At 46.1% G+C, this 11,516-nt stretch overlaps 1 protein-coding gene across 1 annotated transcript; it reads right to left on the bottom strand.

Annotated features, from left to right (window-relative positions):
- Positions 1 to 928: 928 nt before the first annotated feature.
- On the bottom strand, positions 929 to 11,368 carry ano10b (anoctamin 10b). The gene is made up of 16 exons (XM_079269735.1): positions 11,231 to 11,368; positions 11,045 to 11,121; positions 8,041 to 8,306; positions 7,440 to 7,613; positions 6,906 to 7,043; positions 6,501 to 6,617; positions 6,213 to 6,329; positions 5,421 to 5,756; positions 5,089 to 5,271; positions 4,894 to 4,949; positions 4,714 to 4,788; positions 3,695 to 3,859; positions 3,409 to 3,600; positions 3,186 to 3,323; positions 2,981 to 3,097; positions 929 to 2,895 (listed from the first exon to the last, which is right to left on the bottom strand). The coding sequence occupies exons 3-16, from the start codon at positions 8,297 to 8,299 to the stop codon at positions 2,872 to 2,874; spliced, it is 2,091 nt and encodes a 696-aa protein (XP_079125861.1). The 5' UTR covers positions 8,300 to 8,306; positions 11,045 to 11,121; positions 11,231 to 11,368; the 3' UTR covers positions 929 to 2,871.
- Between the last annotated feature and the right edge of the window lie 148 nt (positions 11,369 to 11,516).

Genomic DNA, 11,516 nt, shown 5'->3' with positions numbered 1-11,516 from the left:
CACACCGATGGTTCGGCCTTCGGGGGCAGTCTGTGGGTTCAGTGTCGTGACACTTGAAGGTGCGGACTGGAGGATCCGGGGCGTCCGATGACAACCTGCTCTACCTCTGAGCCAAAGCCGCTCTGTATCTTTCCAACAGAAGCTCCCGTGCGATCGTGTCCCTTTCGGAAGCTTTCCAATCCATGCATAAAACACCGTCTTCTTTTTATAAAACTACTAAATCCAACAATTAATGTCTTCTGTGATTAGTGATGACCAAGGCCTAGAAGATGTAAATGGGAAATGACATGATAATTATCATTACAAAAGCTGGGCGGATGAAGTGTCTTAGTATGGAAGCTTGCCTGTGATATCAAATCTGTGAAGTGTTTATTACAGTATGGAGTGTCTCGTTCAAACAGTGTGAGGAGATACATTTTGAAATCTTGCCCTTTTGAGGATTTGTGCTCGCACTGATAACTGTGTCGCCCCACCTTTGATATCCAAATCCCCCCGTTTCATCTACAACAATCATTATACTGTAGTTCATATGCTCATCACATGTTTTGTTTGTCGTCTGTTAAGTATAAGGTTGCAACTAACGATTCCTTTCACCGTCGATTCTTTTCATTATCAATAAATCAGCTTTATGAAATGTTGTGAGAGGCTTCTCATAATTTCTTAAAGCCCAAACATGTTTGTTGTGGCGATATTTGGTTTACAATCAGACAAAACTTCGGGACGGTTTAGCATTTTGACTTATATGACTTCAAAGTTGAATTCTTCCATTTCTGTTGATCGACTAAATGATAAATCCACGAATCATTTCAGCTCTAGAAGAGAAACTAACCGCAGCTGTCAAATGAATGGAGTAAAGAGGGTTGGAGAGGTTGATTCCTTTCAAAGAGTAGACTCCACAAACAACCAGTTTCCTTCAGTGAGTTTATTGAAGGACAACCGGCAAACATTGCCACCTCTGTTTTCTGACCTGAAATCTAATAGTTTTAATCTTCACTATCTCTTCACAACCCTTCAAAACAGAGCACACACACACAGCAAGGTTCATGATTAGTGTCAGGAGTGCACATAGACTGCCGCTCGAGGACGCATCTGCACCTTCACTGAGGCAGTCCTACTGCAGCCACCTGGGCCTGTATGAAAAGCTGCATGTGGAATTACATGGAGAGTGCATAGTGCCTCCTGGTGGCTGCAAAGAATACTAACTCTTAAAATCAATAACTCACAAGGAAAAACAACACACTACTGTCAAGCAAGTATGGAAGAAATGGTGGACTTCATTCATTATATTAAGCCAAATGTAGCCAGCAGTGAACGGTGAAATAACACCAGAAGTGTGAGTGTGAAGCGACAGACGACAGGCGACAGGGTGAATTAGTCGTTGCAGCACACTCAACTCCAGCAGTCATTCTTAGAGGCACACAGCAGATTGGCAGGCGAGTGAAGACTGAAAACACACACATTGAAAACACACACATTTCTAACAGCAAAACACATCGCGGCTCTTTGGTAGCTCCCCATCACTTTCAGTGAAAATCAAATCTTGGTCCATAGTTTACTTTATTCATCTCAGGTTACAGATGTGCCACGGTCCTATAAGCCTACTCTTACTATTTAAGGAGAGGGCAGTACCATCAAGGGAGGATACAAGAGCAACATTTCCTTCTAACTAACAACCAGAGGCAAATCTTGAAGCGCTTTTCCCGATTTCTTACAAGGTCTTCAACATCAATTCAGACAACAAAGTGAATTGCGCACAATAACAGTTGTAAACCTATGATAGTAGAACAATCATTGTTTTTTGCCCACTTGGGGGCAGCACAACTAACTGTAACACAACATTGTTGTTGGGTTGTGATTCTGTCCACCTAATATCCAATATTTACTCTCCTTTAGCTGCTAAAAATGTAATTATGTTTACCAGCTAGTGTCTATCTTTGTCTGTGTGCTGTTTGCAGTGGGTTTATTACAGATTCTTCTTTTTTTTGACTGAAAACAGCTGAATTCAGACTGATGAGAGCATAGAAACGCTGTAATGCTCTGTTGAGCTGAGCGGAACTGCACAGCTGGGTAATAATACTCTTGGTTTCTTTACTATGATACCAACCTTTCACAGAAATATTGAATGAAGTTGCTAAGCGCGAAATTCAGAGCATTGCCTCTCAATATGGCGACTGCTTAGCTCGCATCTAAAAGTGCTTACAGCGCTAAAAGCGCCAACAACACATAAATAAAGTTTCATCTTTTTATCTTATAATCCGTCCAGGGATGGTACTGTCCTCCTATTATGAACCCTGAACACTATGGCTTGTCAATAATCTGAGCAAAAATACTCCTGAAAGAGTCCCACTCCCGACGAAGTCTGTCAAGTATTCTGTCTGCCCCTGACCCTCACCATTACCTCAAATACTCTGTCCTGACTGTCCTTTACCACTGAAACTGCTGACTGTACACACTGTAGCCACAGTGATTTCACAAGACCCCTTCAGTTGCCCTCGTTAAATACAGACACACCCTGAGGAAACCTCCGTTATCACACCAGAGAGTCTTCTTTAAAGGCGTCTGCACACATCATCAATACATTCCATTTGCAGTGTAATATTTTTTTTAAAACACTTTTTAGCTGCTGTACACTTGCAGTGTACATGCAGTGTACATGTAATATAAGTGTGCATTTGCGAAAGCACCATAACTAGTGAGAGCAGCAGCAATACTAAGGTGTACAGGGGCAGTATTTGGGGCACAGCGGAATGCTGAAGAGCTAAGACTCTTCTCCTCTGTGGGTCCACACAACACTGAGGTTGGTACTATCTTCTAGTTGAAGCAGCCGAGCACAGCACAACACAAGCAACGCCTCAATGCTTCGAAACGCAATCAAGATCCTTCACAATGCAGCTTCTGGAAGAGAAGAAAGGAGAGTTGTCACGCTAATGAGGTGGAACACCAATATGCGAAATAATGAAATGTATGGTGGAGGGCTGACCTGCTCTCTCAAGGCCTGCATGGACGTGAACTCAATGTGCTCCCTCTTCTTTCGGACCCAGTCCGGTTCATCAGGTATCAGCACCGCTAAAACCACCTTGACCAAGATCAGCACGTGCTGCAAACAAAGACAAGAGGTGGAAACGTCACGCTGTGATGATTCTTCATGTGACTCTCACTGCTGACCCCTCCCGACTCCCTCTTACCTCCACCAAAACAGCCAACAGCAGAACATTTGTGCTGCTCCACCCGCCCTCCTGAAACAGCTTTTGCAACCACGGCGACAGCAGCAGCAGCCAGCAGTTGGACACGACGGAGACAAAGCTCAGGACCTCGAAGGCAATCTGAAACACAGGACAATGATGAGATCTGTTGGCTCTACGTAGCGGCTGCGTCTCATTGCTGTTGTGCGTTGTGTTTTCTGCTGACCTGCCACACGCGCATGTTCGCAGCAGGGGGGGAGAAGGGTTTCCGGAAGAGTTTGCAGATCTTGTAGGCGTCCGTTCGGATCTCCGTTAGGTTATTGATGAGCAGCAGCACGGCCGTCAGTGGAAACACGCAGGAGAAAAGACTCAAATACCCAAACTGCACCAGGAGCTCGATGTACTCTGCAAACAAGCCCTGTGACGAAAACGAGAAGCTGTGTCAGACGCTGCCAGAGTGTTTTTTTAATCCCTGTTTCAATATGAGCCTTTTCTGAGTACCGCACACTCACAGGGAAAGCAGGCAGGGTGCTTTGGTTCCTAAATTTGTCCTCCTGTGGGTCGTCTTCGCTCTCTGTCCTATGGGGGGCGCTGATGAACCGGTCCACCAGGAAGGGAATGAGCACCTCTGTCACCTGGTTGAGCAGCTGGGTGATTATCAGCAGAGACGCCAGACGCTTCAGATGGACAAAGAGAAACGGTGAACTTTTTTTATTTCATTCACCGACGTCACTGGTTAGAGCAAAAACAAATAACCTCCCCTCCCAACAGGCATGTGGCTAACAGGAACATGATGTCAGGCAAAATAAATGAAGTGAGGTGAAAATCAAGTTGCATTATGGGAATTGTGGGATCCAGCATTTTTGGGGCTTGATGCACAATAGTCACAAGGGGCCGTATTGATAAAGCATCCTAGCACAAAGAGTTGGCCCTTGTGACGGAACTCTAAGACAATTCTTAGAATTATGACGTGTTTAACAATCTCCCGTGACAGTTAGGACAAGTTCCTGCTGAAGATAAGAAGAGCTTTTGTTTGGAGTCGGCAGTGAGGACTTTTAAGAAGCTTCAGAGTTTTTTAAGCAGAGGAGAAAATGGCGGGACGAGGTGTGAGAATGCTCTCGCTGAATGACAGTGAGTTAATGAAACGCTGCAGATTAGATCTCGCAGGGAGAATGTTTGTGGTCGATATCATTGGAGAAATGAAGTTGATCAAAACGCTAACATGTTTGGCAACTGGAAAAATGCAACAGTGTTCGCTGGTTTACTGATTTACATGCCGACCAAAGTTAGTATTTATGTCGACATGCCAAGCAATCACGGAAACTGATGAGATCGGTTTCCCCCCCATTTAAATCAAACAGATTAAGTATTGACATTACCAGCATGGTAAATGAGCACGGCCCGAGGATATCTTGGCCTCTACTACATCGACTCATGCCATTCTCTTGTCTCTTCTTTTGGCCTTTTTTCTTTTTTCTTTTGCATTGCTAAATCACTGGTAAGATGGTACAGTAAGATTTGCTGCTGTTACCTTGCGAAGCAAAGGCACGTCCTGCTTGAAGAAGGCAATGTGGAAGAGCACTGCAAAGTAGTTGAAGAAGGTGAACTGGAGGGGAAGAGAGAGACAAGAGCCGGGTGAAAGAGGCTGCTGGGTTAAGAGGAGGTAGGAGGTAATGGTTGGAGAGGAGTGCAGGGGCGAGGAGGAACTCACCACCAAGACTTTGGCTGTCAGATGGTTCTCGAAGGCGGACTCCTCTCTGTGGTTCTCTAAAGGGAGACATAAGGGAAATGATTGGCTGATCACAAGCATTATCAACAATACTATTGGTACGATTACATGACCTGATCAGCTGATGATTTTATCACTCTCCATCCCCCCCAATGCCGTTTCCTACGTCTCGCTCACCGTATTCAGTCAGGGACTTTGCCGCCGTCCTGTAAACAGTCGCCAGCACATTTGTGTAGCTGATGTGAAGCACTGAGGGCAGGTAGAGCAGAGTCTGAGACAGCAGGGAGTCCCAGTCTTTGTGGAGCTCTTGCACCTGGGCCTCCCCCCAGTAGAAGCACAGCATCCCCAGAATCACCAAGCCTGCAGAGAGAGATGTGACAGGGCAGGGGACACGAGGACGGAAGGAAGAGCCGAAAAGTTTGCCATCAAAGCGCAGAGCATACTTTTTTTCTGCTAAGTTTCAACAACGTGCACTGATGAGTTTGTTCAATTCACATTTGAAGTTGTACCTAGAAAGAGCCCCACCACTGGGATTGACACCAGTGCCATACGCAGGTCCCTCTGCCAGTCAGGAAAGAGCGGCTCCATGCGACCTGTCACAGGGTTGACCCCGATGCCGCCGTGGAAGCCGGGTCGGGGTTCGGCGAAGCGCTCGGCGAGGTGCATGGTCCCCCAGCGGTAGGACAGGGAGGAGCTCCGCCGCTTCCACAGCTCCATGACCACCGTGGACCAGAGCATGCTGAAGACCGCCTGGATCATGTGACCGCTGACGGCCGTCCCCGAGTCGTCGTCACTTGTGACCGGAGAGCCCGAGAGGGACTCCTCCATCTCCTTCTGGACCTCACCTGTGACGGGCGAGAAGAATTCGGTTGACGGTAATACGGAATACGTATCTGAACAAAAACAAAAGGTTGTTTCCCAAGATAATTAGCTTGTGATGTCGTTTTTAAGATAAAGGGATGATATAAAATGATTGCAACAACCGTCCTTGGCTTCCATTGATAAGATTAGCAAGGCTTCTCTTTTTTTAATTACAGCCTCACTTGAGCAGACCTTTATCATTGTTTCAATCTGTTTGGTGTAAAGCATCATATGGCGGCCAGAGTCATTTCAAGCTCGAACAGCTGCTTCACCTGTAATATGTGCTGCAACAAACCGGCCTTTTAAGATACTTTCAAGGTGCGAACAGATTTCTGCTTAAGGTAGCCGAGTAGCTTGCAAAATAATTGTATATGTCTCCATTATAGTGGTAAATTGACTGTTTACATTCACCAAAGAAAAAGAGAAATGCGCACACCTACCTGAGAAGTATGTGATGGTCAGGCCCAGTATCGCTGGTGGGAGCAGAGACCAGGTGTAGAAATCAAGGAAGCTGAAGTAGAAAGCCACAGAGCTTCCAAAATACCCATTGACTGAATCTGGACAAAGCAGCAGACAGGTGTCCGGTGTAAATGCATGCATGCATCGACTCATTCAAGAGACAGCCATTGCAATTTTTGCAAATTCGCATCACTTTCAGCATGTGGGAGTTCAGTCATGTGGTACTGTGTGTGTGTGTGTGTGTGTATGTTTGTTGTATTTCCAGTCACCCAGAGGCTGAGCCAGCTGATTCCCAGCATACCAGGCCTCACTGAGATCCTTCAGCTGGTCCGGGTTGTGGAGGGGAAGCGTGTCCACAATGACACCAGCTGACCCAAGCTTCTGCCCTGCAACAACATTCACTTTTACACCCACGACAAAACACCTTGAAGCCTTGAGGACAGATGCAACGACTAATCCACTCTGTATGCAGTAACACACACACAAACACACACACTTAGTCGGTGTGTGACACACTCTGAGGCTGATGCTGACCAAAGCAGAACAAATAAATTGAAAAACAGAATAAATTGAAAAAGAGAAATCCTCCCAATCAATCATTTTTTTCTTGATGGATATATCTTTCCACTGTGTGTACGTCGTGTCTGCCCAATACTGACAGTGAGAGCACTCACAGATGTTGTCACGGTGTAGCAGTGTCTGTCTGTCAGACAGGCCGGGTATCCTCAGGTCTCTCTGCGCCCGCAGACCGTCCAGCTCATACTTCACGATGTACTGCCGCTCCGCCAGGGTCAGGAACACCTCCATGTTGTCTGTCACACACGTGTATGGACACTGATACATAACTACAGCCAGCGATGAATACAAACGCACACGGGAATCTGTGAGGCTCTACTTAGGCACAGTGGTGCTTTAAATCAGTGGGGGTTTTTAACCTAGGGGTCGGGACCCACAAAGGGGGTCGCGAGATCATTTCAGGGGGTCGCCAGATGGTTGTGCAGAAAAATGATAAAAGAACACATGATAAATAAGATAATATATTTTGGAATGGGGAATGTTTTTTCGCATTACATCGTCTGTACCGGTGATATAATTATCCTCGGAATAGATGTTATTGAATGTTTGTGAAAGTCACGGAACGCACCAAAAATCCAAAGCGCCTGGGGCACGACAAGGCTCCAGGCGCGTTGGAGGCTCTACTGCTGTACCTGAATCTTTAAAGTTGTCTCTGTCGTTGTAGGAGAAGGCTTCCATTTCCCCGTTGCGGTAAGTCTTACACAGACCCAACTCTTCAGTGGCTTTAAGTAACGTACAGCGCGGGGCGGAGAGCACGATGATGTCACCAGTGGCCTCCTCGCCCGGGTGGGCCAGTAATGCAGCACCTGGGGAGAGACAGTCAAACTCTTACTTTGTATTTTGTAGACAGACTTAATTGAGCTGGTCGCATTCCTTCAACAGGAGAAACTTCAGGAGTTGATATATTATCAACACATACAGGGAACAGGAAAGATTTGGGTGTGATTTCTTTGAGAAGTTAAGGAGTTCTGTCTTAGTCAGGTTGAGCTTTATGTTTTGATGTGACATTCAACGGGACAGGATGAGATGCTCGGAAAAATAAAAAGAAGGTTGAGTGTCATCAGCAAAGAAATGATGCTGGAGACCCTCCAGGCAGAGTCTTCTGTTCCATAGACTTTCAGTATGAGAGAGAGAAAGGCTCATACGTGTTTGATACGTGTTTCTTTGCAGGGTTGCAATCGATGTGAGCCCGACAGGACTCCTGCAGCTCATCGCTCTTATTCGAGCCCTCACCTCCATCTTTCTGAGGAGCTCCGATCACTCTGATGAGCCACCTTTTCGTCTCAGGGTGAACCTTCTCTCCGAGCTTCACCAGAACCAACGGCTCGACTCGCTCCGACACACAGCAGGGGCAACTAACTTTGGTCCAGTCCGGTCCAACGGTGGTCGCACTCAGTTTGCTCAGGGCCGCCCCCGCTGGAGTCTTAGCCTCCGGCTGCTCGGCTGTTTCACTGCTGCTGCCACCACCTTCATCACCACCTGCCTTACTCATGCTGAGACTGTGAAGAAATGTTAACAAAACAGTTTTAGTTTGCGGATACCGTCCGCTGTTATGTTCCCTGTTCTCCATCCTAAACATCTCCCAATAGAGGAGCTAGGGGGGTAGATCATGTCCAAAGAACTAGTCTAGGTTTGGTGACACTGTAAAAATAATTGCAAGGTTTTCTACAAAATATCCTAACAACTATTTGTACATGGTCCCCAGAGGATAAATCCTGACGACATTAGCGGTCCCTGACTTTTTCTACAGTGCCAATAAGGCGTTGACATGATTGCCTTCCAGTGAAATACTTCCACAACATCCACGGTGCCCAGAGGAGGAATTCAAATGGATTTGGTGATCTGACTTTACATGTCGCGCCAAAGGTGGATCAAAGTGTTCACTTATTCTGGGAAATATCTTCATATCTACAAGATGGATTCGGACAACGTTGTGCACAGACATTCATGGTTACCAGAGGTTGAATGCAATTGACTTTATTCATCGACTGACGTTTCCTCCAGCAAAAACCATGAGGTTGACATTTGCGCTGTTTAAGGAGATGTCTCGACAACTACAGGGTGGATTGTCATGACATTTGGTTCAGACATTCACGTACTTTGTGTTAATAAACAAAAGTGGGAGTGCTAACATGCTAACTTAAGATGAAGTCCATGGTAAACATTAAACCCTCTTAACACATGTTAGCATTGCAAATGTGAGCATGGTAGAATGCATATGTCAGTTTAGTTCACTGTCGTTACTTTATTTATGAATCTTTTTATGAGCTGATTAAAGTCATAAGGCAATAAAAACACAGTTTTATTAGTCAGCGCTTATTACACCTGTTTAAGGACTCTGTTAGTGTGCCACCAAACACAACCTTTGCAAACACCTTTCTGAGATGACTTTTTCATAATCAATCATTTACATATTTGAGTGCAGTCACATCTTGACAGTTAGGATTTTCATCTTTTATTTCTGCATTTGCATCACCAGCAGTGGCGGCTGGTGGAAAATGTTCTAGGTAGGGCCATCCTATCAATTTCAGCGAACATCCCAGTATGATTTAATGCATTATTATTATTACTTGGCAGTTCAATATTTAACATGTATTCCAACACGAAAACAATCAGTAAATAACACTTATATAATATAATATAACATGTTTATTTATTGAGATGCCCCTATGGACCTTGTTATAGGAGGTAAAGATCAGGAGAAGTAAACATGAAGTGTAATTATGAATACTGATGTTAAATTAAGCTATGATGAGTTTTCACTGTTAATTTAACATCTCTATTACATGTTGATGCCTCCATGACCAAGTTAAGCAGATGAGACTGAGGACAACTATGTAGAAGAAAAGATGTTCACTTTGCCGAATATGTAGCTTGACAGAGTTATCATGTGTGTCCTGGTGTTCTCATGTTTCCTTACCTCCTCATCCCTCACTCCCTACCCTGGTGTTCTCATGTTTCCTTACCTCCTCATCCCTCACTCCCTACCCTGGTGTTCTCATGTTTCCTTACCTCCTCATCCCTCACTCCCTACCCTGGTGTTCTCATGTTTCCTTACCTCCTCATCCCTCACTCCCTACCCTGGTGTTCTCATGTTTCCTTACCTCCTCATCCCTCACTCCCTACCCTGGTGTTCTCATGTTTCCTTACCTCCTCATCCCTCACTCTCTACCCTGGTGTTCTCATGTTTCCTTACCTCCTCATCCCTCACTCCCGCAACTGTCCGTGCTGGATCCGTCCCCGTTGTTTTAAAAAGCTAAATAAATGATTAGCATGACGTCATCCAGCTAGCCAAACCTGTCTGGTGTACAGCTAGTACAGAACCTTCGTATGTACTGCTTCCCTTTCCCGCGAGTCTGCTGTCTGATTGTGAGGTCAGGCTGATCTGATATCAGCTCTTTGGCTGCAGAATCTCCTCAAAGTTCTCCTCTCAAACGGGTCTTGGAGGAGGAGTGCTCGCGCTGGTGCGGGCGCCTGTAGAGACTTCTCCTGACGAGAACGCGCAGCGAGGGGGGCCTGATCGTTCTGGCCCATAGCTGAATCTATTTGAGGGCGCTGATTGGCTAAATTGTATGTCACTCATTTATATCTTGAATCAGCAATTGGCTAAACTGCTTCATAGACCCGCCTCTTTTGGGCCAAAACGATCAGGCCCCCAAGCTGCGCGTTCTCAGAGTGTCGTGCACACAGACAGAGAGCACGAGCAGAGAGCACACGGGCTGAGAGGACGAACAGAGAGCACACAGACAGAGAGGACGAACAGAGAGCACACAGACAGAGAGCACGAGCAGAGAGCACACAGGCGGAGAGGACGAGCAGGAAAAGCACTGAAGCCACTGATCACCAGCTATTACATCATAACAGCATTAGGCTGGTTATGTGAGACTAAACAGGCAGCAACTTCAGGCATAATCTTTCCACTTCAGTTACTTGCTGCACCCTTCAGATATGAACCTACACGAAAATGTTCCGCTTCACAGGAAGTCATTGTGGTTATTTTGGCAAAAACAGCAGATAAAAGATAAGAACTTCCTCCGATTTGACTGCATTGCTACTGGACTTGAAGGTACACTGACACACAGACAGAGACACAGGAAGGCACAACTGAAAGTGATACCGTCCCTCCTATGGTGATAGGGTTATGTTTAAACAGACAGTGACAGCGAGCAAGAGAGAGAGAGAGAGAGAGAGAGAGACGTATACAGGGGGACAGAGGCTGAGTCAGGAAATACAGCACCTGGCAGGGAGTGTAGATGATGAGGTACTGGTTGGTCTGTGGTCCTACAGCGGGCCCACAACCCCTCCTCCGAACTCCTGTTTGGACACACACACACACACAAATGAACATGAAGCTGTTCAGCTGTTCAGGTTTCCTGAATAGAACACCACAAACAACACAATCTCACTCTCTACGCACACTTACCCCGCTTCAGTGTGTGGTTCCTCCCTGCTTATTGTGCGGGTGTGTGTGTGGGTGTGTCTTTGTATGTGTGTGTGTGTGTGTATATGTCAGGAATGCGGAGAGACTTCCACAGACTGCAGGGTGTGGTGGACTGGGTTGTTTTGGTTTATATTCAGACTCCTCCTTCCTACCAGCGCTCTGCTGCTGCTTCACTGCTGCTACTGGGTCCTACTGCTCCACCCGTCTCTGCTGTGGATGCTCCGGGGCAACTACACCGGATCGAAACTTCTAAGACAATCTGCTGCTT

Source organism: Melanostigma gelatinosum (assembly GCF_949748355.1).
Source record: "Melanostigma gelatinosum genome assembly, chromosome: 1".
In the NCBI taxonomy this organism is placed as follows: Eukaryota; Metazoa; Chordata; class Actinopteri; order Perciformes; family Zoarcidae; genus Melanostigma; species Melanostigma gelatinosum.
The sequence above is the reverse complement of the archived record's forward strand: the minus strand, read 5'-3'. Positions and strand labels throughout refer to the sequence as shown.

Excerpts from the sequence above, each read along its gene's own strand:
- ano10b (XM_079269735.1), bottom strand. The coding sequence starts at position 8,299 with ATGAGTAAGGCAGGTGGTGATGAAGGTGGTGGCAGCAGCAGTGAAACA. Across the intron at positions 5,272-5,420 it reads AGTGGTGGGGCTCTTTCTAG|GCTTGGTGATTCTGGGGATG; the intron begins GTACAACTTCAA and ends CTCTCTCTGCAG. Across the intron at positions 3,601-3,694 it reads GCACCCTGCCTGCTTTCCCT|GGCTTGTTTGCAGAGTACAT; the intron begins GTGAGTGTGCGG and ends TTTTCGTCACAG.